This window comes from Nomia melanderi, chromosome 1 (assembly GCF_051020985.1).
Source record: "Nomia melanderi isolate GNS246 chromosome 1, iyNomMela1, whole genome shotgun sequence".
NCBI classification, from domain to species: Eukaryota; Metazoa; Arthropoda; class Insecta; order Hymenoptera; family Halictidae; genus Nomia; species Nomia melanderi.
The window spans coordinates 28688758-28716621 of record NC_134999.1 but is presented as its reverse complement, the minus strand read 5'-3'; the positions used below and the strand labels follow the sequence as shown (position 1 = coordinate 28716621).

The 27864-nt window shown below is 30.6% G+C and overlaps 2 protein-coding genes across 9 annotated transcripts in view; one reads left to right on the top strand and one right to left on the bottom strand.

Annotated features, from left to right (window-relative positions):
• Nucleotides 1–6749, bottom strand: part of LOC116428649 (potassium voltage-gated channel protein Shaw) — a 41335-nt gene extending 34586 nt beyond the window's left edge. The window contains exon 1 of the mRNA XM_031980541.2: nucleotides 6671–6749. The gene's annotated coding sequence lies outside the window, so the exon portion shown is untranslated. The remainder of the gene's footprint in view (nucleotides 1–6670) is intronic.
• The window catches only part of LOC116428648 (echinoderm microtubule-associated protein-like 2), a 73045-nt gene that overhangs the window by 1180 nt on the left and 44001 nt on the right, over nucleotides 1–27864 (top strand). For 7 of the 8 annotated variants that reach the window (XM_031980533.2, XM_031980531.2, XM_076364890.1 and 4 more), the window contains exon 2: nucleotides 21128–21232. In XM_031980533.2, the coding sequence (XP_031836393.1) occupies nucleotides 21187–21232 (46 nt within the window). In that variant the 5' untranslated portion in view covers nucleotides 21128–21186. Of the gene's footprint in view, nucleotides 1–21127; nucleotides 21233–27016; nucleotides 27559–27864 lie in introns of those variants that run through there. The other variant, XM_031980530.2, reaches the window with a different exon arrangement.

The following is a 27864-nucleotide window of genomic DNA, read 5'->3' as shown; positions in this document are numbered from 1 at the left end:
TTTCTCTTAGTTTCATTTTGCACACCAGGTACTCAAAAACATGTTTCCCAGTTAGATCTTTCATGGATCGATATGATTGATTCTAGAAGCACTCTACCATCTTTCAAAGCAACTGATTTTAGTTTCCTTAGTCTTATTTTGCACATTAAGTATCAACAAACATGATTTCCACCTGAACTGCTCACAAATTAATATATGTAACATCACTGTTTGTGTTTAATATTGTCAAACTTTAGTACCTAAACACTTCATGCATTCTTTACGCAACAGTTTCATCGAATTTTTCTATTTTCCATTCTATGAAATTATTCAGTGTAGTTGATCACATAAATTGCTCATATATCAAGCAATCGTATAGTATAAATCTGTTCTTTTTCCTTTTTTTTGTAATTTCATTGCGCGTCGCGTTTAAGCTGAAGCGCGAGGGTTTGTTCATTTATTTAATAATAAAACTACCAAGCAAGCAGAGTAACTTATTTCCAACTTTGTATAAAAATTCAAGCAACTTGTTTCTTGAGATTTGAAGGGTCCCTTAGTCCTGTATCTGTGTAAATACACGGAGGTAATTAAAAATCTTTCGCAAAAACACCTTCACAATTGAAATAATTGCAAAATAAATATTCTGAAATGTGACAATTCGACTCGTCAGGTACTTTTAGTGTTAATAGAAGCTAGAAATACGCTGCAACCTGTCGGAGCGGCTGATTTTAGCTTTCCTGCGTTTACAATTAGATACCGAAACCACGAGGTGTTCATGTTCGAAACTATTTTTAGAATTGGTAGGTTGTGATTTGAATGAGCCGAAGGTTGCGAGTATAAATATAGTGGTTCTAATTCTAAGAATTTTGTTGCGGTGCATAGCTAATGCGTGTGATAGTAACGAGTTGTAGATAGTTTAAACTTGGAATTTCTATTTTACTACTTTGCGAAGCCGATGATGCAAAGAAATATTTGATATAGTATTCAATTCTTCGAATGATGGAAACAAGATTTCCTTGTAGGAATTAACAGGAAAACAAAGTATTCGCCTAAAAGTTTCCTTTCAATAATAAGGTGATCAGCTTTTATGATAAATGTAAATTTATTTAAGTTTATTCAAGTGGTGTAATTTATTTAAGTGAATACCGTGAAGGCTATTTAAATGTTTATTTCTTTCATAACTTTTTGGTTGTTAACAATAGAATTACCGAATATTTATTAGGGTTGATATGTAATCCTTATATATATTGTAATTTTTCCAGATATTTGTTATAGTATTTAACACTCGATTTACGGAACAAGTCAATTTATTGAATATTGAACTTTATAAACATTATTTGGAAAATATTTGGGACACTTTTAATCGATACAGTTATGCAAATGTGTATGCTTATTGTCTACTTTTAAACCTCTAATCTGCAAAATCTAAGTGAACGAATATTAAATTTTCTAAGAACAGTAGAACAAACTGTACAATTGATGTCCGTTAACCTAGTGTTAGTAAATGAAACTATTTATTTTCAAAATCATTTTGGATATACAATGCTTTGAAAATATCAATAAATTAAAACCAGTCATTTTGTTGAATTACATGAATTTATTCTGATACACTTAGCAATATGGAGTGTCATACTAAATCATGGGTTCGTTTAGACGAATCATTTATTACTGAGATACATTCTGTTCGAATAATAAAACGTTTAGATATTAGAATAGTAGAATGATATTTACAATAGGTGCTTGAATATGAGGGTTTCTATTGTAGTTTCATGCTTACAATACCACAAAGGTCGTAAGAAATCTTTAAGAAATCATTTTTATGAGAAATCATGCATGAATCATTTGAAATTCCGTGTACAATAAATCCTTTAACTTTAATTACATTCTCATTGAACGCGCCAACCATTAGTCAGTCACAGGATAATAATTTCACTAGATTTAAAAATTAATTTTCATGATTTATTGAATAAGTAAAATCTTATTAAGATTTATAGAACACAGAATGTTAAAAGCTAATGGCTGTGGAGCATCGTAATGTTTGATATTCTATTTCGTCGAGTAAATTGCTTCGATTTTGAAAGATTTCTATAAGTTACGATCTAACAGTTGATGAATTGACGTGTCACACTATATTAGGGAGAAGGGAGTGTTATGATACAAATACCACAGGAATTAATGAGAGGAGAATATGAACGAAAATAAATTGAAACTAGAATTTAGAGTAGGATAATGTGAGACCTTGTGTGTGGAAGGTGATTCTAGGAATGTTTAGAAAATTATCCTAACAGAACTATGTGATATAAATATAGATTTTGTGTTGGGACATTATTTCGAAAATACATTAAAATACTAATAAAAGGTGGGAATTTAATAATATTCGATATATTATAATATTGTGTGATATATTATAATATTATTTATTGTGCTATATCTCATAAACAAAAGTTCTAATTAAGTACAATATAAGACACTGTATTAAATGACTTTTATAAACAAAGAAGTTAAGCAATTAAAGCTCTGTCACAAGTTTACAAAACCTGGTAGAAGAAACTTCTGACGAAAGAAATTTTGAGACGAATATTCGAACAAAGATTTTATTTCTGAAAACAATTTTATTTTGACCAGGAAATGGAGAACGTATTGTATTCACGTCTGGTGGTGAAGTTGCATATTCCAATAAGAGGTTAGCATTTATAAACGAGAAGATGAATGGATATTAAAAAGCAATGGAAAACAAAGTGCGAGGAAAATAAGATTTGCAACCATTTTGAAATATTACGCTCATAATACGTGCTTAAATAAAGTTTCGTAAGGATATTTAAATATTTATGAGTGTCACATTAATGAGTAGGTTACCATTAAATCAAATACGTCAATACCATGGACCAAGTTAGAATTTTTATATTCACGCATATATACTGAATGTAGGATCCTATTGAAAATATATATCAGTTGAAAGATACCGGAAGACGTCAAATGATAAGATATTATTATTGATTTACACGGAATGCTGTAAAATGATACTCACTCTTTAGGTACCGATGCACCATGTTTTATTGAACTGTTTTAAAATTATTTGGTTAACCCTTTGCGTATGATTTATTTCCTAACTAAAATCAATACAACTGCGTTTTGACGATAATTTATTAGGAAAAGAAAAAGTGCTGATGCTTGTCCTATGGCTACGTTTACTTCAAAGGTTAATTATTGATAATAGAAATCTAGTATTTAATTAATATTTTAAAAAATTAAATAACACTTACATTTGATAAATTCAGTTTAAAATTGTAGTCAAAATATTGTAGTCAAGGGGTTAACTTCGGTGACGTAAAATTAGTATTTGTACTTTAAGGCGCCTATGAAATTATTCTTATGAATTTTTTGTGACTTCTATAACCTATATTTAATAATTTCATTCTTCCAATACAAGTTCATATGCAGTACACAATATAAGATACGATTAAATTTATTAAATATATAATACTAAAATTATATTATTATAATATAAACAAAATAGATGTGTATTACAGAGAAAATCGTATCTTACAATTAGTCGGAGCAGTATGCACACATAATGAACTTTAAAATTAAATTATCTCGAAAATTGAATATTAGATAAACAAATTTTATTGCATATTTTGTTTCTTATATTTTCATAAGAGATCGCTTTTCCTTCGTATGCCATGTTATTCGAGTGTATTCTGTATAAATATTTCTCTATATTTATCTAAGATTTTTATTATGAAGTGCACACCTATATATTCTACGCAATGACGTTTATTAGTAATGAATAAACAGATTCATATTAATATTACATATGAAAAATATTTGATCATATAAACAGTTTAAAAATAAATTAATTATCATATATGTTCGTCGTGTTTATATATAAAATTATTTTTCAACCTTCAGTTTTTATAATTACATACATAAAATACGATAACTCGACATCGATATCTAAAAAAATATAAATAGCTACACTGATGTACGAAAGTTTTGTTTCTTTTTTCGTGTGCTCGTCGCAATGGGATACGGTTGACAAAAAGCATAACGTATTACGCGATTTTCTCGCCGCCCTGTGTATTTATCTGTGCAAAATTTACTTCGTTGGCGGCACCGGTGAAAGCAATTCCTACAACTTCGCAGCGATTACCATATACAACTGTTGTCCACGAGCCATTTTTCTCGTCTCTGAAAATAGATTCTTAATGAATTCCAAACGTATCGAGTTCTGCTTTGCATGAAACTTGTGCAACCGGCTGCACGTATATGTGCAAATAAACGTTAATTACTTTACCGCGTGGTTTGTGTGATTGCAGGAGAAGGTTTCTAAGTAATAAATTCAAAGTGTTTAATCGATAGGAACGAAATCAGTTTTCAGTTTTCAGTTTTCAATATCAGTTTTCTATATCGTGATGCCCATATATACGAAAAGAAATGTTTAAAATTATTTATATGAAAGTGTTGATGTAGTATCCAAATAAATGATTTAAGTCAATTTAGCAATTTGCAGGTATATAAGAATTATACTATGAATTAATAAATATATGTCGCAAAATGTGTATATTGTTAAAAATTGATACTAGTCGAGCCTTATTAGCAAATACAATAGTAATATGGCAATACAATAGTAAAACCTATTAACTTTTGTAATGATAGAAGAGATACTTGGAAGAAATTTTGTCCTTGTGCAATTATAATAAACTGTATGCAAGTTCGTTTCTATAACGTTTCTTAAAAATATATACAGTGGTATTTAATATTTAATAAGTACGCAATGAAAATACTTCCGCCACCAAGACGTATTACCAAAAATAATCGTTTTAAAATTTAATGCTACTTTTACCGAAGATGTCAGAAGCTATCTTTCAAAATTTCAGCTGAAAATTATTTTCTAAATTTAATCATTTCCCTCAATTGATTTCTCTATTTTTCCTACAATGTTCAGAAAATAGATGTTCATAAAAATGACTTTAAGTTAAAATTTGCGAAGGCGTCTTTTGATATCCTCGGTAAAAACAAGGTTAACCCATTGACCTTCAATATCGTGTCATACTCGTGACAAAAATTTTCAACTGAATTTGAAAAATCTAAGTGTTATTAAAAGTTGTTTCTTTTTCTACTAAATCGTTAACGACAAAGTAGTTGTATTGGCGATTGTTATGAAATAGATCATAGAGCAAGAGGTTAAATTATTATATTTCGTCTAGGTCCTGGAACATACGTTTCTGTAATTTCAGTATCACATATTTGATATTAGCCACGGTACATCGAGCAAGAACAATATAACCGGAAACGGACAAATTCGTCATGCGAAAAGAAATTGGAAAGTCTTGTACCATTTCGCAGTTCGAGGCTTCGGTTTCGAGACTTGAGCAATTAAAGTTTCGGTGCCTGACTTCCGGCGCGCATTGTTTGTATGGCAACCGGGGGAACGCGCGGCGACACATGCTCGTACCCAGACGTGAAAAGTCACCTAGATACATATTCACATATATGACACCAAGAACATCAAACGTTCTAATAGGGTAACGGCGCCTAATATGGAACAGCTCCTTGTATGAAACGCCACAATATTTCGGAAAATAAATAGCTTGATGCTTCAGTTACCATGGGAAAAAATAAAATTCATTAGTGATAGAAAACAATCATATGAACACTAAGTTTACGGAACTCGTTAATTTGACGAATACTGAATTTCATAAACGTTATTTAGCAAATGATTACACTTTGCATTTCATGTCACCTAGATTCGGGTGACATTATTTTTTGCACAAACTTAAAAATTAATTTTCTTGGTGACGTATCGCTCGAACTCAATTTTGATGAATGTGTATAACAACATAATTTAATTATTTTACTTTTCTTCGGTAAGTAGTTACATAATTTAGCGTTCATTTCAATAGTGAATGAGAAAGATTGTTTATAAAATGAACACAATCCTTTTGTCACTGAGAAACCTAAAATGTCAATAGAATAATTGTGTTCATAATATATAAATTATTTCCTAATTACATCCACATGTTAATTACTTGTATTTGAATGGAAGTACACTTACATGTACAAAAATGGTTATATACCAAGACAATGAATAACAGAATGTTCACGAATCGAATACAGCAATTTTATGTGCGTGGGAACGTATGGTCTCACATTACGTAATAAAGTTACGTGGTAATATTTAGCGAAAGATGGTGGTAACTAATTTTTAGAGTGAAAATAATCCCCTTTCTCTATTCTTAAAAGACGAAATACTGTGCTCTTATTTTAAACAATATTATATTTGTTGAAAATAATGTTTTCTCATATCTTGGAATACATTAAAATATTAGTTTAAAAAATAAGGATGAATTCATGTTTCTTCAACATGAACACTAAAACTAGCAGACGAATCAAAATGACCCATTTCTGATTTCTTCTTTTTGTGAATATCAAAAAAATAACAGATGTTTATTATTTCATTACATACATTCTTATAAAATTTATTACATATATTATTATAAAAAACTATACTTATGTTATATCACTATAAATATATAACACAATGTTGTTCTCCTGTTAATACTTTTCGATAGAAGTGCTTGCGAAAGTAGAAGTTATGGTTCCATATTTGTTAATTGTACGCAAATATTAGAGGATAGAACACGAATCCCAGAAGAAAGTTATTCCAAGAAAAACGCAGAAAATTCACCTGGTAGCACCGTACCGATCTGCTTCTTTTTTCGGTTCACCAACGCAGACGATGAGAGTCTCACTCTTTTCGTGTCGCGACTCCCACTAGTTAGACAATGGTGAAAGAAATTACGGTGCTGAATGTCATGAGAAACTCCGCACATTGTTGGCTCATTGTCAGAAGCCAGTCTCGTAATTGGCAAGCGAGTATGGTTGCAATCTTGGTCGCTTTATTTTACACTACCAGGACTTTAGTTTAACGGTTTAAGTGTGAAAGAAAACAGGAGAAACGTAAGATATTTCCTATACACCGTCTCCATAATCCCTATAAATCTGAAATATTTTTTAAAAGACATTTTTGGTAATTTTTTGAAAATAATAATTACATTCCGTAGGAGTTAGTTGTGTAATGGATATATTTATTGTCGTTGGCAGAATGGACGAGAAGGTCATAATTTTTTAGTAAAAATTACGTATCACGAAGCAAATAGAACATATTCTATTAATAATTGCACAAGACAAAAAGTAAATAAAAATCTGTTTTAATTATGAGAAATTTCTTAATTCTATGCAATAGTGAAGAATTTTTGAGTATGTACTACTCGCGTAAAATTCTGCAGTGTTTTGTATTATAATATTTTTTTAATGCAAAGAATATTCCTATAAGAATTTTTTTAGAGTGTCTAATTGTTTATACAGTAATGTTCGCTAATATATAACTTCAGATTTTTAACAACTTAAAGGGGCATGATTGTTTGAAGTCGTAAAAGTTAAAATCAATATGCAAAACAACTTCGGTGTCATCACTATAAATTACGCATAAACTACAAAGAAACAGTTAATCGTTCCAATATGAAACAGGAATGAATTGCAAATGACGCTGTTAACGACTTGCTACACAGGTTTCAGACTCAATGATGACACAAATGTAAATTTCCTGAGACGTGGCCGAATGGGTTTCGTTAACTCTTAATCGCATTAAAATATCTGTCTGTAATAAATATGAAACATAACATATGTAACAAATACAAAAATATCTGTCTAAATATCTAATACTTTGATTGATTATAAGTTGCAATTAAGAGGTAGGACTAATAAAACACAAGTGGGAAAAGAACAGAATATGTAAAACATAAGAAATATGAAAACAAGTTATAAATAACAATCATTGAGAACTATAAATTACAGTAATGAATAAAAAAACATAATTTACTGTACGTAAGGATATACGAAAGACTGCTACTGTGAATATGTAACCTTCAAAGTAAATGTTCACGTACACTGAACACAGAACTTCTTTGAAAAGGAGAAATAAATTTTCTTAAAGTTTCTTTTGTAACTATTTACGAGTTCCTGGTATAATGGGACACTTTGTATTGCAGTGTTCAATCACATTTAAAGAACACGATGGCTGCTGTGAAATTTCCCTTTGTCATACAAAATGGTTCACCTTTCATGGAGAATCCGATAGAACTGAATTCCATGCTTACAATTAGCTTAGAATAGAAACGGGACATGTTGGCCTTCGTACCTCGATGGAATCTCGTTAGCCGTTTGTTTCTGGAAGAAAGAAGACGCGTTTATGATCGAAAACGCAATTACTAGATTGTTGACTTTTACACATTTATGAGAAGCTTGAGAGTGTACAATTGTACAGGGTAGAGACAATACAAAAAATACTAGTTTAAATTATTTACTAACAATAATTCAAATTAACTAATTAATTACAGAACGTTAGAAACTGTTTTAAAAAATACCACACTTCAAGAAATTATAAAAATGAAATCTTATAATGATAATAATAAACAAAATGAATATAAAACGTTAAATTCTATCGCTGCAAATACTTTAATCTATTCCCCTAAAAATAAATACAAGTTTACGCTCAACAACATTGAAAATGAATCGCGTGCAAACGGTTCGGACAGAAATATAGGTTATTAATTTTTCTAGCTTCCCTTTGTCTCAATAGGATTTCTGCATCCCAGAAATTCCAAATTGGTTCTACGAAATCACAGATTACGTGTCTAGGAAGTGAATAACTTTCGACAGAGTACGTGCACGTGAATGCACGCGTTGCATAGCATTGCACTTTAGTGACCTTGGTGTGCAGTGGCGCATATTTCTCGACGAACGAATTGTTGAATTGATATATTTAAAGAGCGGCCGTGCATCACCGTTTAAAAACACGGAATAGAATGTGAACAGATAGCAGAGATCGTTGTAAATCGAAACGCGTAGAAAGGATTCACGCATTAAGTCCACGATGAACATGCAAATGCACAGATTGCATCGCGTTGCAGTTGACTGACCTCGAAGTCCAGTATGCACGTAACACTGGCGACAAGGCAGGTATCTCTTAACATTAAATTCACTCTACTGGAATTCCCTTTACTATCAGCACATTTTTTCATTCATTATTTGGAACAGTATCGATCGTTTGTGTGGATTATTATTAAGCGAGGATACCAGTTAGAGATGTCCTAAATATAGGTGAACTTTAGGAATTTCTTTGTCAATAACTATTAACTAAAAGCTTTCGATTTCTTCTGGGTGTGTAATTGTAACCTTTTAATTTATATTTATACTTTTTGTCAGCTAAAATGTTACAAAATGGCGAAGCTATTCGCTGGCTTCGGAACATCATTTCATAAAACATCCATTGTTAGTCGACTCGATTGCAAGCAACTGAAACATCCGAAGATAAAAATTTGTGTGGGTTTATGAACAGAAATATATTATTTAATATGTAGTGTAGGCACTTTTCGAAATTTTAATTATTGTGGAAATGGGAAGCATTGGAGGTGCAAAAACCTATTTTTACCCCAAAGAATTAGCTTCAAATGTTTATAAAAAATTATAATTGAGATGTTGATAAATCTGTAAGCTATATTTTAGATAATATATTTCTGTTCATAAATCTACAACAATTTTTGTAAATTTAATATAATTTTGGCTATTGGCTAGGATTTGGTTATCATATATTTTTTCAAATTTCTGTAAATGTATAAAACTCATGTTGTAGGTTCACTTTAATTGTTAATCAAGCATTTGATTCCAAAACGAATATTTTTCTGCATATTATGTCAATATTGTATAAATGTATAATACGATACATAAAATATTGTATACAATATTTTTGTATTTTCTAACTGAACTAGTATACTATTAGTATTTATTTGTATGCACCCAAGTATTAATACTAAAACTGTTGGATAAGTTAAAACGAAGTTTTCGATTAATTTATTGAAAAGATACAGATGATTTTTTGAGGAATTATTAAATGAATTAATTCAGAAACACGTAAACTAAAATATAAATCAACTGAGAATCAACAAATATGTTTCTACAGTTTATATAAGAATTTTACAAGCAGTCTGACTACTCGGTGGTTCTAGTGCTGATGCGCCTTTTTTTCAATGAAATTTTATGCAGTAGTGGGCAAAGTTAGCACTTATACGTATGAATATTAATACAGGTAACCCTGATGTAACGCAGTGGTTACGTTCTTCAAAGCTACTGTGTTATGTAAATATACATCTTACATGAACCTATGAACTAGTTTACAAAATGAAGGCGTCAAGATGTAACGAAACTTCACTATTTTGCTTTTATAAAAAGAATGTTTTTCCCGAAAGTATTAAAAATTATTCAAAACTGTCACTAATATATATCAAGTATACCTAAATTTTGTTTTTCATCAATGAAATTATTTTTTCCCGGGAAAACATCCACTTTAATCTGCTTTTTGGGACGTTTATATTCTTAAGCTCCATTTTTTCTCAGAAGTTCGTTATTTAACAATAGATGTACCACGCCTGATCAAATGAGTACTTCCAAATAAGAAAATACATCTATAGTTTTCCGTTTCCGTTAAAAACAAATAAAAGTATATAATTTCAAATATTATGTATTATAAATATTTTGTGCATTGGCTTTGTATTACTAAATCAGTAATCATCTGTATATCTTTTGCAAAAATATGATCAGCGGCAAAAGTGCTGGTACGTTTACTGTTAAATTTAGTAATTGGGATAGGCGCTTTTTGTAAATATTTCTCATATAGTTATGCTTCTTTCACTAAAAATATTACGCTATACTGGAATCGTACATAATAAATGACAATTGAAATAATTTTTCACAACGAATTTGCTAGTTTGTTCATTGACAGTTTCCAATATAACACAGTAACTTGTTTTAAATATTAACTTCAATGTTTGTACTTGATTTCTGTCTCTATATAATATTTGATACATTTTTTTGTAATTTTTTAACATATCCAGTGTTGTATTAAATTTATATAGTTTTTTATTTATCCTACATGAACTTGAATAGTGAATACTGAAATTAATATTCAGATCTGTATATGTTTATTGGCATTACCCAGAAAACTCTATTAACTTTCATACTTCGTGCGAATGACACAGTACTGAAGGTTACACTAACGACGGTGAATAAAATTTAGCAGAACGTATTCGCGTCACTGATTAGCATCGCCTAATCACGCGTTTCCTTCTATGCACGCTGAATGCTAAACATACTGATAACGGTCTACGAACATTCTAAGACTAGGCGTCAATATCAGTTCCATGTGCTTGATTTTCTAGTCGGACGTTCCTAGTGAATATAGCACAATTAAAAAAATAAAAAAAATATATATATATATTATAATAACATTAATCAATATATAAGCAATTAACTTATAGATATATAATATATAGATTTTTCAATATATTAAATATTTATAACAATAATACTATTCAATATATAAACCATTAATTTATAAATATATTTTATATAAATTTATTAATATATTTACTATATTATATTACACATAATTTGTGAATTCATGAAAAGAAATGAAACATTATTTAAATCAAGCATCCCTTCATTATTAATGTATTAGCTTTAAATCTGAAAAAAGGATATGTACGTATCATATATTTACATATGATTAACTTGATGCACGTGCAATAGTTTTAGTAAAAGAAATTGTAAAATATTGAGGAACATGACTTTAGTAGTTCATAAGAATAATTTTATTCCACGTTATATGAAAATAATGTAACCAACTTTAAATAGTAATAATTTTCTAATTTAAGTGAAAAATTTCAGTGTTCTTTTTATATAAGTAAAAATTTCTTTTTAATAATGGGAGTAAAGGTTTATATATACGTCTAACTTAAAATATATAAAGAAATCAATACAAGTAATTTTATCCTGAAATGAGAATATTAGAGTTAAATCTTGTTATAATAATATTCTTGCTCAGTATGAATTAAATTATATTTTAATAGCATCTAAGAAATAATAAATGGATTTTTGCATCATTAAAGAGAACACGAACGTTTCAGAATGCTTCTTTCAATCGAAAGAATATATTACTGTGTATTTAAACGCTCGACGTTCACAGTAGAGAATTCTTAAGAAAATGCATACAAAGTGCATGCCTGCAAACAGATAGAACAAGATTGCTTAAGAGATGAGGCACTAGGTGACACCAACAACGAGATTCCTAGTATCATGTTTTTTTATTCTTGCTTTACTCATGCAACTGATATCTAGCTGCTTTTTCATAATGAAGAAGATGCTTAAATTGTTTTCTTCAATGTTAGTATAAGTAAGAATATCTTGTTATTGATATTATTATACATTACAAGTTACAATTAAAAAGAATTTTCATTAATATTTTATTAATTTATATTATACAGACTTTATGTTAATTTAATTGAAAGTACTTCTGATTGACTTTGAGAACTACGTGGTATATTAGAAAGTATTCAATAGATATAATTTAACAGTAATATGAATGAATCTGATTTTCCTAATTTATTTATTGTTCATTACCTATATAATGAATACCTTTAGAAACTTTTATAATTTAATTATGAAGTGTTCTAACTGAAATTATTAAATCGTAATGGAAAAGCAACTAACATACAAACCAATTAAACGCAAACTATTTAACAGAATAAATAAAATGTGTTAATAAAGACTGTTACTTCTTTTAATTAATCATAATTCATTTTCTGGTGACACGAGGAATAAACTACTGTAGAAAATACGAAATAATTCAAATTAATGACAAATTTTCCTATAACTTCCATAAAAATATTTCATATAACCAATACAAATTATAAACTGTATAAATAAAAACAACACGTGAAAATGGCTAATATCATTATCGTTTGTTATAATGATAACAACAGAAAATACAGTGTTTATAAACGACACATGCAAAATAGTAGAAGTAATATACATGAAACATAAACGACCAAAACTACTTCGTCACAAACCTTGCGTCATGTGTGAAATATAAATAAATACACTTATTCAACAGAAGGAAATATGAACCACACCTATCTTTTATATTGCACGATACTCTTTAAATATAAACCATCGCGTATAAGTATCATATATTAACACGGCGTATACGGAAGGAATCAATTAAAACGCGGATTGCATTAAGTGATTTTTTTGTCGACGTAGTCACGAGGCAGAAGCCAAATGAATTGTGAACGATTGGTTCGATCCGCTCGGCAAGAAACGATGAAAAAACGTGCGAGTTACGCAAGAACAAGAATTTCGAAGTACGGACTTCGAATTCCGGACTCATTCCGGTGACCAGTAAAGGGGACGAAGAAATTTAGTGTCCATTCTGCATAATTAACTGACGTGCCAGAGTTAATGATTAGGGGTATTAAACGTTTTAATCAGTCAGCACTAAAACATACATTATACTTGGACTGTTCCGAGTACAAGGCGGGCGAGCAATAAGTTTTGTTATTCTTTAACACTAGGTTTATAGACATTTATTGTATAGTCTATTTCATTGTCTCTAAAAAAACTGACATTCGATTATTTATGTCTGGAAAATTTATCAATCAGAATAACGGTAACGGTAAAAAAAGAATGACTATTTTTTGGAATGTTTGTAAAATAGTATTGTTGAACACTTATATTCGAAGTTTTTGATAGATATTAACCCTTTACACTCGTATGTCATGCTGGAAATGGTAATACAAATTTGTTATACTTTATTTGTGGTACTTTAAAAAGTAGCACACTTTAAAAGATTATAAAAATTAAATCTTGTTATAATAATAACGAATAAAATAAATATAAAACGTTGAATTCTACCGCTGTAAATTATTTTAATTCATTTTCGCAAAAATATGTACAAGTTTACGCCCAATAACATTGAAAATAAATCGAGTGTAAAGGATTAATTTGTATATTAGGAACGTGTATATTCTACGTTTGTTTCATATTTCATTAATTAGGTATATACATAAGAATATAATGAATTGTGGAAGTGCATTAAAGTATAAGACGAAGTGGCTTAATTATAAATGGAAACTGTATTTTATAATGCTCCATTTGTGTATCTCAGTCATTCTATTATTCAATGCTCGGGTGCAAGAATTACCATACATGGTATTTTCACAAAGCACGTTGCACTGGCCTTGAATTTGCACGTGCCGTTCAGTTTTGTATTCAGGTACTGCCGAGGGCCAGCAGCTAATACGAAAACTAAAATCAGGGACGTTTGCGCAAACAGTGAATGAAATTTAATATTTTCTTAAAACTTTGCACAAATTTCATACAGTGACAGAGTTTTAATTAACATAAATAATTTTAATACGTTTTATATGGTTATAAAAGAACTTTGGTAGCTGATAGTAGATATATTGTTCGATTGCAAAAGATTAGTATCATTTAGATGGAATTGTGAGACAAGATAGTTACTAATATTGTTTAACCATAGGTTTAAAGAATCTGTCAATTTGACGCATATTAAATATTATAAACAATACTTGGTAAAATTTTATATCGGTTTTGATTGATGCAATTACAAGAATATGTATCCTAATAGTATATTTTTAAATCCGTAGTTCCCAAGATCTAAACAAACGAACATAAACTTTTCTAGGAACAATGAAATAAAGCAATAAATGTCTGTAAATCTAGTGTTAATCATTTTTACAAAAATCTTCGTTGCTCAATTGAAAATGGGCGAATAAAAATGTTAAAATCACCCACCTCTTTTAGACTTCAATGGTTTCCAATTCAAATTAGAACATGTGACGATACTACTATAAACATAATCTTTTATAAGCAATTACAACTATGGACAAATTAAAGGTTGGATTGGTCAAATTAAAACAATCCTTGCAAAGTATCTAGTAATACTTGAAAGATTGCGTATCAACAATTAATGCTAGATATCCTAAATATTTTAACGCCTTGCTCTATGATTCCTTTCACAACTGTGTTCGATGAAATTACTTTACCCTCAATAATTTATTAGAAAAAAATAATTTTATACTTATTCTGTGTCTATATTTACTCAAAAGATTACAAACTTTCATATAAATTTAATTAAAATTGATTTAAATAAAATTTAAATAAGACTGTATAGTATTTCAGAAAAAACTTTATATTTATGAGCCTACAATTACACAATTAGTTTAAAATAATGTTTGAAGAGCATATATAATGGTATTATGAACATCACTAATAAAACTGATAACAGATAAGTAATATTTAATTCATATTCCAAATAAACAAATGACATTTAAATTCGTCGAATTAGGTTGAAAATTTTCATCTCGAGTGTAACTCGACATTACGGGAAAAGGGGTTAAAAAAGAAGCGACAAGACTTTTCCGGTAACTCGATATATCTCGTCAATCAGCGGTCGCTGCAATGATCGCGTTCACTGTTCAGTCGCAAGTATAGCGAGACGGACTTAATCGGAGAATGAATATACTGAGCTCATGGTTTTCCCACTCTCATCAACGAAGGCGATCTATTTAATCGCGCGGCAGTCTGTCCGTTAACTAGAAATTACGTTAAGCGAGACTGCCGAGTTTCATTTAGTCGAATCAGACCCGTCAATGTGTCACAGCCACTGCTTACAGCGTCGCATCGCCGCATAGTGCGACTGTCTTTAAACAAAACCCAAAAATTCAACTATTCGCATAACGAAAATTGAAGGCTGCCAATCTATTCCTAAGTAGTTCCTGTTATACAAACTGATTCTTATCTAAAAAATTAATGAATAACAACCACTGTTTAGTACACTCAAATTGTATTTGTATTTTTACCTTATATTCACAGTTAAATATATTTACACAGATTTTTAGCAATGAAAAATATTCTCCGAAGCATGTAGATCCGATTTCACATAATTTTGTGCAAATGAACTCCGTTTCTCTATTTATATAACATGGGAAGCGTAACGCAAAATATCTATTGCCATTTAACACTGAAACTACCGGACGGGTCAAACTGACCCACTTTAGAGTTTTTATTTTGCAAGTATTCAAAGTATGAAGGCGATTGTGGGAAAGATTTTTAATTGAATCCGCGTGTTTACACAGACACAAGACTAGGAGACTCTTCGAATCTCAAGAAAAGTATCGTTCTAATTATTTCTAAAAAATTCAAGATTAGTCGATAGTTTTAGTATTAAAGAACTTTATAATATCCCTATAATATAAACAAAATATAAGTTACATATGTTTGGCTTTATACCTTACAAGTTTTGTCTGAAGCACTTTTCTGCATCACTCATACTTTTCAAGTTATTGAGGTTTCTCCAGAAAACGGCCGTTTGGTCGCACTGTGCGCCGCGGTGACATCAATTCGCGCGCATGCAAATCGCGTTTACCATTAACATAATCCAACCGTCCGCGGATAGAGACGGTTGTCTTTCTATATTGTTACGTAAGAAAGAAAGTATGCGAAGTGTGTACTGTACCATCGTTAAGAAATGCAAAATGAATGACAAATGAAACGAACGACTTGAGCGCGAGATGCACCCGATCCGTCAAACGCAAACGAACGTTGAGTCGCCAACAGAAAGCAATGACAGATCTGCGTAAACGCGTTATGTAATTCTAAACGTTTGGACTTTTCACGGGTGAAGTAACGTTTGCTATTTTCTAACTTCCTGTAACAGAAGTTTTAATCCTTTGCACTTTACAGACGTCTATCAGTCGCCAATTGATTTGATACAGGAAAATGGTAAAGTTTGATATTTACTGTTAAACTTTGTATAATGTACGTACATGTGAAATATTGAAATAAAATAGTTTTGTTCCTCAGTTTATATGTGATTTCTCGTTAAGCCAGAAAATTTCGTCTGCATTTCATTAGAAAATGTTGAATATTTCCAGTGAAAAACTTCTGGAGTGCAAAGGGTTAACAGTTACTTCTGTGAGAGGATGAATAGGTGATTGTTGATTTAATACAGACATAATGTATGAAACATCTTTCGGATAAACAGAAAGAATTATATATTTTCATTTATTTTTAATACTAAAATAACTGAGCATTTAACATGATTAATATGTAATCCTTAAAAAAATGGTAACGACAGACTTCTTTTGGTTCTTCGTGTATTGATTACGGTATTCAAGTATGGCACCAATGTTTCATCAGTAAATAAATATTTATAGTGGTAAATATAGTCGAATGCGAAAGGTTAAATTTTTATGTTACTAATTGCAAGATCTGAGATGTTTGATGAAGAATGAGAATGGTTAACAGCGCAAGTAAATAGATAATAACGTAAGGATTGTGATATGAAATAATTAATAATGGTTTTTATTTATCTGTGTTGCGAAAGAACAAGTGATATATAAAATACTCAAGATTCTCGTGGTAGCCAACGTGTTTACTATCTTCGAGAAACAGGAAGATATTCTGTTCATTATAAGTATACATTTTCATTGAAGATTGAATACTGATAAATAGCTAAACAGTTTTTTTTTATTTTTAGTTAAGCGCACCGAACGATAGTGAAGTTTATTAAATTCTTTTGGAGATCTTTAGCGCGAGAATAATTTGATATTATAATATAGAGATATTTCTTGGAGAATCGCTTTTAATGACTTTTAATTTTTACTTACCTATTTTTCTGTGTATTTGTACGTTTAAACAACCTTCTACGTAATGCGCTGTTTAAACTAAAACATTACAATATTTTTGCATATGTAAATTTATTACTTTCAAAGCATAAGCTCACGTAAAAGTGTTAAAAAATAGAGTTTCAATGCGATTTTCTGAAGTTTCGACGAGAACAAATTGCGCGAAAGATAATATAGAATTGAGTACATGAGTTAAATATAATATAATTAACTATAATAAATTATATTGTTTAGATTAATTGATACCTTGAATTAGCTACGAATGGCTGAGAAGATAAATAAGATTTGGAAATCTGGATCAAATAAAATGGATAATTGAAACTCACGTCCAAACATTTAATTCAAACGTCGACTAATTCATCTAACATCAACTAGTTGACTAAAGTAAAATGTTGGTAAACTGTATGTTATCTAGAATAAAATTTGTCAAGGAAACAAGATTGACAAAGAATAGAACTCTTAGTATGACCTAATAATAAATACTATACGCATGTTGCGTCTTTATCTACTGAGTTCAATTACGAAGAACAAAGAAAATTCATTTTACGTAACATATCAACGATAAGCTCAGAAGTAAATTTAATAATAAAAGTTCTTATCAATCGATCTCCAGCGATCGATTGACACGTTATTGTCGATTATTCGAAATTCGATTATCGGATATAATAGCTTAAATCTGGATTATCTTCGAATAAGGGGCATAAATGGACGATTCTTGGAAAATGTATAACGAGTGAGTCACCCGAGTGACTCATACAGTTTCCAAGATAAAAAATATTTGACAAAAAAGTTGTTTGATTTTTGAACGATCATCATGTGGTGGACAAAATATTAATTAGGCAAAATTGATTAAGGTATTCAAAGGTTCGTTCTTTTTTATTATAGATCTTCACTTGGTGATTTCAATTGTCGTAAGCATTCAAGGTCACTTCAGATTGTGGATATTAAAAAGGGTAAAATCTAAAAACTCATTGTGACATTTGTCCTTTTTATAAATACGTAAAACAATAGTATATTGGTGTCTACAATATCGCATTACACTAGTGCTGAAGATTTTAAAGAAAATTTAACAAATATAAATATCACTTCATTCATCCAAGTCCGAATGGAATATTATTTATCTATTATTAATTCTAATGCTTCTGAACAAACGTAGACATAGAATAAGTGTAGAATTTTCCTCTTTTTCCAATGAATTATGAGGAATAAAATATCTCTGTTGAGCGCAACTGGGAAAGAAATCATAGAGCAAGAGGTTAACACTTTCGCTGCCACAGTGGTCCATGGGACCGGAGCTTCGAAATAATCCAAAAACAATTATAGTTCATAAGACAACCTATGTCAAATAAAAAGTTCAATAACCTAAATAACTAGATAACAGTGTAATATATACGTGTAATATGATACGTAAAACACTTGTTTTTCGTGGCAGTCAACGTGATAGTCGTGTTATTGGGGGTTCCACAGAACACCATACGACCAATTGCGCCGATTGCGATTTTAGGGACACTCTCCATATGAACGATGAGTCAATTATTCTCGTCGCAATAAACACGTATAAGGAACGAATACAAAAGGCATAGAGGCACGTGTATCGGCTCGCAAGCAATATCATAAAATAAGCTTCGCGGGGTCCAGCCTTATGCACCAATAAGGCAGGCTTCTGGCCAGGTCAATGCTTACTGGTTTTGTGTTTCACCTCGTTCCCGCGCCTGTCGTACTTCCAGCGACATCCGCTTCGAGCGAAATACTTGAACATTAACCCTCGCCGTACCACATCTGATTGTGAGTCCATTCGGACCCTACACTGATGACTATTATTGTAAAAAAATAATAGATTTGTGAAAAAGAATAACAGATTTCCATTATCTGTATATGTTTCTATTATTAACTGTTATGCTTTCACCCTTAGGAGCACTGAATTTTAAAGAAACAGGAGTTTACTATAAGAGTATAAGTAATTTCAATTAAGTTTTGTCGGTTAAAAAATATCCCAACATGTATTAACTGTAAAAAAAATGTAAGACAATTTTAAATCCAGCTAAACCCAAAGGGTTAAAGAAAACGTGGATATAAATCAACGTGAAATTCTTTGTTCCTAGTAAACGATTAATGACGATGCAATTATAGCGAGCTCAGTGATAAAAGAAATCATATGACAAGAATTTAATTACATTTTTGAACAGTATAAACTATTTCATTTTATTTATACAATAATAGTATAAATTATTTTATTTTTCAATCGCCTATCCTAATATTCTTTTTTACACAAGGTAATAGAAGATTTGATTTGCACAAACGAAATATAATCGTCCATTCGAAAGAAATGTTACGGTCGAACGCACACACCTAGTTGCAATTGCGAAAAACGTATAAACCTGAAAACATACCTAATCCTTTTCCTTAATTACAATTGAGAAGGAAATGCGATTTCTTTCAGTTACGTGAATCATCCTGTATTATGACATTAACCTTTAACTGTCTGACGCAGTTGATTTTGAAAAATGTTCGGATTAACATTCATTGATTGCTCAATAAAACCTGTAAGGCGGAGGACTTAATAGATAAAAAAAAATATCAGTTCATTCTGAGTCGACGCCGCGGCAAAATGCACTTTCTTCTTACACCGAGAGGAACGTAAACGCGAAAGGTGCAACGCGTCCTAGTTTCTTAAGTAACTTTGCTCATATATATATATATATACACACAGTAACGCCATTCGTTTTCATCGATCAAGGTCATTGCGCGTTTATTTTCCTTCTGTCGATGGATCTCTAATTATCAATGACTAATCTAAAAATTCCGCCAGCCAACCAAGAATTTTAAAACAAACATAGGTTCCACGTTACATTAATGTAACATTTACGGAACCTGACAGTTTGACGGATATTAATTTTTGTAAACGTTATTTGGTAAAAGTTTATGTTTATTTTAATTGATGAAATTATTGTATAAACGTTCGTAAATCTAGTGTTAATGCATTCACTACTTGTAGTCTTATATATTTGTGTACATTTTATATTTCAAGTATTGAAAAATAAATTATATCGCAAACGTGAATATATTATTAAATAATGTTATATTATTATGTTAAGCAATGTATATACTGTAATATAATGGCATATCAGGTGTAACTACAAAATACTATTGTAAAAGTAGGAGCATTTATTCAAATAGAACGTATAAATACTACAAATAATTTTATTATACTATTGTCAACTTGGAAAGTATCTTTGACAAAATGAGAACGCCAGAAAATAAACAAAATAAACAAAATAATGCTAAACAAAACATTACTGGGCCAAGAAGGTTTTATTTATTACTCAAAATTCAACAACGATAGAATGATTTCATATTAAAATTCTATGTAGTGTTGAAATAATTAGTTGACTTTCATCGCATATTTGTTGAGGAATAAATAAAACAGTACATTTAATACACGAACCATGTAAAATAAGTTATAACTGTCGTTCGAGCTGTTTGAACTGTCGAAACTAGAAAAACTTGGCCAATATTAATTTTTACCTTTTTTTCTTCAGGGGAAGAGTCTTCACCGCAGGAGCAACATCAGTATGAAAAGAAAAATTCGAGCTTTACGATGCACGTAAACGGGCATTCAACACACAGCACGAGGCAAAAAATGGGTGAGTTTCAACTGCGCAAATATTCTTTTAAAACATTATAACAAGCACTAGTGTTCATTATATTTTTAATTACGAGACACTGTATGTCCACCGTCAAGGTTTTCTCCTTATTTCCTCTCCTTCCTCGTAAAAATGTCATTTTTAAAAATTAGTTTTATACTGACACTAAAAAAGCAATACATTTGTTCATGACTCGTGTGCCCGTATTTTTCATATTTTCTTGGTAAGTATGCTATAAAATACGTATTTTCGTAAACATAAATTCTTGGAAAATATTTTAATTATTGAACAGTTTTTGTACCTAATATAAATTCTAAGGAAGCGATTATGTTTTCCTTTTGTAAGTGTGTGTATGTTTCCAAGAAAATATAAATAAATAAATCGAAAACATTGGATAGATTAAATAATTTATATATTTAATAATTTAATTAGTTGTTTAGAAAAGCATTGGAATAATTGGAATAACTGTAATAACAAATTTTGCGTACTTGTGAATATATAACATTTTAAATGGTTTATTTATTCTTTAAATATTTCAAAATTTTGCGATGTACATTGACTTTCTTAAATGTCCGAAGAGAATGAATTAGTTTTGCAAACGATTGACTTGAGTTTGCAACGGGTAAATTTGATTTGTAAAAGATTGAATTTGGAGTGCCATATCAGTAGTCCATTTAACCACTTGGCTTATGATAACATGTCAAGCTCGCCGTAAAAATTTTAAACAAAATTTAATAAGTATAAATATTATTCTTCTATTATTAATTATTACACGTTAGAGCAAATATGGATATAGACTAGAATTTTTGTCTTTTATTTAATAAATCATTAATTTCAAAGTAATTGTATCGATCATAGTTGAGAAATAAATCGTAGAGCAAGTGGTTAAAGATACTGACAAAAACGATTGCTCCAATCCTCTCGAGAGTATACGCACCTCAAACAACACAATCATCATGCGGAAATATTAAAAACTAAAAATAATAGTGTAACAAAGGAATCGTGTGTCTCTGGTCCTCAGTCGGAACATTAAAAGTCATAGCTTCGGGAACTACAGGTAGTAAACCTCGATTGATATTTGCTGATCCCAGCGGCGCCACACGAGCGCTTCGCGACGTAGAATCGAATGTGCGTCGTAAATGCAGAGAATAGATATTGTATGGTTCGTTCCTTTTGTTTATCTTATTTCCTGCAGTACCTGTTGGCTTGAGCGTATCATGACTCATAGGTAACCGTTCTTTCCTGCAATCCACCCTTTGCTAGGGCGGCTGCATCTAGGTACATATATAACTGATATTTTTTGGGTAAGTTGAAGAAAAATGGCCCACTTTTCTCGAAAGGCCTATTACATCATAAATATCGTTAATACCTACAAAATATATTTATAAAAATAATTACATATACGAGAAATAGTTAAGTAGGCATCTATGTAAGATTCAGTATACCATTAAAAATAATTGAAAATATAGATATTTTTTGCCCGGAAATACCTTAAATCTCGTAGTGTAAGTGTTAGTAGAAAATTATCATAGATTCTTATGTATCAACACCTTGAGATTTCAACAACTTTTGCTTTTAACCCTTTACACTCGTATGTCATGCTGGAGACGACAATGTAACTTTGTTATACTTTATTTGTGGTACTTTAAATAGTACCGCACTTTAAAAGATTATAAACATTCAATCTTATAATAATAAATAAAATAAATATGAAATGTATAATTCTACCACTGTAAATTACTTTAAATCATTTCCCTAAAACATAAATACAAGGTTACATCCAACAATATTGAAAATAAATCGAGTGCAAAGGGTTAAATCTACGACTGTGGTGGCAGGTGATGTGTACACAAGAGTTTTCAGTAAATTCCAGACATTTCCAATGGGGTTCATGTCTGGAGAATATAAAAAACAATTTACTGCTTGAACAATAAACTCTCAATAATAGAACGTTATATATAATAGTATGCATATTGTTACTATGAAAATATTTCATATATATATGTATATCTTTAAGACGTTAATCAAAATTAATAGTAATTACATTTTGGACTTCTACTTGCACTGGTGGCCCTAACTTTTTGACCAGGGACTGTACATTGATTGAAAGGCAGAAAATAGATATTGTATGGTTGCTGCTGGCGCATGTTATATAAGTCATTCAAGGTGTCGCGATGACGCTACGGAAAGGTGTGCGCTGTGTTCATCCTGTTTTTTCCTCGTCAATGTCGACCCTTCATTTAGCTCTGCCGAGCCAAGCGGTTAACGGTCTTCGTTGGAATTTCGCGAATTCCAACGTTCACCGGGCATCTGAATCCGGTTGGGGTTATCTGTGACATTCTGGCATTCCATAGACTTCATATGATTATTTTTAATAGTATATTATGTATCAAAAATGTTGTAAATTTTACACCATTAAAATGGTAATATTTGTAGTTATTATTCTAGAAAATTGTAAATATATCGTGACTATTCCTGATTGTATTATGTAATTGGTAATAATGACCAAAAGACAAAATGTCTTGAGTGTAACGTACGTTGATTTGCAACAATAATATCATGTCTTTATTTCTTTGGTGAGCATTATGTTTATATATTATATTATGTGATTAGAAAACTTAAAATTGAATCGTAGTGGAAATCAATTATACAAATTATCGAATTTACTCTATTTCTTCTAATACTTACTTTTTTATTCATAAATGGTCTGAACCATTAGAACCAGAAAGAACCGCTATGTCCTCATTGTAGAAACAATTAATTAAAATTATTCACATATTTTTATTTAATTTCTAATAACATAGTACGCACTATAAAAAAATATTCACGGAATTCCACTTATGTGCGAACGAAGGAAACTATTCCCCTACTCACTGTCACACGATTAATTTAAGACTGACATAGTTTCTATAATTAAAGAACCCAAAATATTACTAAATATTAAATCAAAACTGAAGTTGGAAACTGTTCTATTCAATTCTCTATCAAATATTTTAAACTAATTTAATTAGTTGCAACAATGTTTCAATAAAATTGAAAACTAAAGAAAAAATGAAAGCTATAATAAGTGCTAATGGTAATATTGACAATAAAACATTAACAATTGTATTTCTTCCTTGCAAGTGCGTATTAATATTTCACAATACGAAATGCACTAGTTTAAAAACAAGATTTTCAAAACCGGACATTGATAAACCACGTATCTGCCGTTACAGAACAAAAGAGAAGAATGTCGTAATATTGCGTAATCTTTTGCAAGCTATTAATAACATCATGTGTGTACACAATTAAGCAGCACCCACATTGATACTCTAGACGTTTATGTATCGAAAACTTTAGCCTTTCTAAAAATATTATCGCTGGTCATCTTGGGTTGTACTTCATCCTGTTACATCATTGTGCTAACAACGTATTGAATATTAATTCGCCTACACAAAAAACAACAAATGAAACTATTGATTTTACATTTTAATTTAGATTAAGTAAGTTGGGATTTTTATTGGCTACGTAACCTCATGTACTAAAGCATCAGATGATATAACGAAATCAGTAATTAACATTAATGTGAGAACACGATTGTCATGTTTATGTTCTTATAAATAAATAAAAGAGAAAACTATTGCGAGATGAAATTCATTCCTCTTTAACACCAAATGCTTGTACTATATAATTAAGTAAAACATTTTACAGCATAAAATGAATAAAAGTTATTTTTTATTTATAAAAATGAATTTCTCCTATTTAAATTCAGCTACTACAAGAAAAAACAATTTTATTGTTTTAAATGAAAATATCTAATCGTTTTTGTTACTTACACAGGTTTCCTACTTACATGCATAAAATAGGTATTTAGAAGTATAAATTATAAATTACTAGGAATATCAATAAACAATGAAAATCTTCAAGATTTTGAAATAACTAACAAGTTTAACGAACTTCCGATCTGTTGAACATCTTTGCAATAATTTATTAAAGAAAATCGAAGTCAAATTAATGAACCAATAGTTATAGAATTGATTAAAAAAAATAGTATTTAAGAAGGATTTATATTATTAAACAATGAATTTTGTTTAGCGAAAGACCAAATTTATTAATTATACGTTAATATCCACAGATCTGCCAATAAAATATTTCCAAAGATATAGAGATCAAAAGTTGTAATAAAATCGAATTAGATATTACTTTATTTGCACTTTGATGAGATCATTAACCAATAAAATGTAAATTTCCTTAATTCCAGTTTCTACCCGTAAAAACATAAATTTCCGTGATCATTCGTAGTTTTCGACTAATCCGAATGAATATTAATGGAACTCTGGTTTTCACGGTTTGTTTTCATTGATCACCGTAACATATTTCTCTAAGAAAGTGTTGCAGCGTTAGAATTCCCAGGGGTTACGGTTAATAGAAAATTCTTGCCAATAAAGTATGAAATTTAATATCATTCCTGGTAGTTTAATTAAGTATACGCCAATGTAATTAATATCTTGAATATTATTAAATACCATAGGAGTTGAGTAAACCTCATTAAAATCTATGATTTAGTTCATTTATTGAATATTTCCCGCGGAAGTGCGATTCTGTTCAGCTTGGCCTTACATTGATGACCGTTCATCCGTTAGAATCGTCCCGGAGAATGACATAACAGACGTAATTTTAATGGAACACCTTCTTCGATATAGGACAAGCTGATTTCAAGAAATTACCTGGGTGTGCCGGTATCCAGGAAGCGATACGTTTCATTAAGGGAGAACCTAAATGGTAAATCAATTGACTCTAACCTTATCTCCGGAAATTGCTACGGTCGCTCAGGCTGCATTTGCGCGATGGGAATTCCGAGTTGAAAATGAATGAAACGGGAAATATCAAGGTTGCAATGATGATCTTTGGAAAACTTTTTTAAGCGAAGCATCATCGAAGAAATTAGAACATTATAAAACATACGTTGCTCTATTGTTCATGTTATTATTGAGTTATTAATTGAAATTTGTTGTATTTCTTTTTGTCCTCGATTGGAAATTACTTAGAGTTTGCATCAACAAAATCCAGGCAAAATCAGATCACCTATCTGTCAATGTCACCTACTTTATTTTTATAAACTAATTTTTTTTCTCAAAAAGTGGAAATAAATGGTTAGTCTAAGCAAATATCTGGTAAATATACAAAGAATCGCAACTGTCGCAAGTAATTCATTTGCGTATCTATCGTTATCAACGTCTTTATTGTCAGAAACCTATATCAATTTTTATACCATAAAAATAAATAATCACATTAAGTAAAATTCAGACAGATTTATCAAATATCTCCTATCTATTACTTTCAAAAAACTATGGTTTAACAAACTCTATTTTTTAAAAAATAAAAATATACCATTCTCCTGCACAAACTTCAGGTGGCTATATCAAGCATTGCACGTAATTAATTTGCTTATTTATCGCTGAGAATATCTTTGTTTTTAAAAACCAGTATCAATTTCTAAGCTAAATCCACCATGAAAATAAAAAATCAAATTAAATATAACATTCAAGGAAATTCATCAAATATCTGCTATCTGCCGCTACCAATTACTTTATTTTCACAAACCAATTTGAAGTTTTCAAAAACTGATAATGAACGGTGATCCTGCGCAAACTTCAGGTGGTTGTATCAAGCATTGCACGTAATTCGTTCGCGTATCTGTCGCTGTGAATGGCTCGCGTAACGTAGCCCGGTCATCTGGATCATCTGGAGTATCTAGAACGTATTGATCGCGGCTAAGTAGTTGTACCGTGAGCTGACAGTAACGTTGGGGCGGCCGCACGGAAAACACACGTGTTACGTGCTCTCGCGACTGAAACATCGGCTGCCTGGTGCTGGCGGTGCCCTTCCATCGGCCACGGGAAAACTCGAGGGAAAGTGCAAAGCCCTTACATAAACCGATCGAAACCGTCCCCCGGGTTCAAAGTGATCAACGTGTGACACGGGGTCGTTGAAATTTTTATTTTTATCCCGCGCCGTTAATGCGGAGGAAATCCGTCAGTCGCGAAAAACTCGCTCCTCTATTCAGGCAACGTGTTTTGTGTCCTATGGCTGGTAGCTGTGTGATAAGCGGCTTGCGAAATCGTGTGAACGTTCCGTCTCTTATCTCAGTGTGATACGGAGCTGCTCGTCACGACGATTTGACGGGAGATCAGTGAAATTCATTTTGGAAGTTTCGTTCAATGTAAATTTGCCGAAGACTTATTGGGATCTTTTTAATCGGCTCAAATGGAGCTCGGATACTAACACCATGAGAGATACTACACAGATCACTAGTGACAAGAATATATTTTTAATAAGGCTTCATGGTAATATTCTCATTTCATTTGTTCCGTTTCGGTGCTTGTAGGAATTTTGGAAGATGTATGTTTTTGGCGGAGTGGAAAGTTTTTTTGAGATTGTTCTTGGAGTTTTGATTGGCGGAAATGTTTGTTACAATTTTAAGAGTAGATTAATAAATCTTAATAGTGTGAGACGTATTTTTTATGAGTAATAAACGTTATTTATTTACATGAAATTTTTGATTATACGAAATTATGTTTCTATTCATTTGTAAACAAATTTTATCGTCAGTGATGAAAGTTATAAATGAGTAAAGGTCTTTAAATAATTAT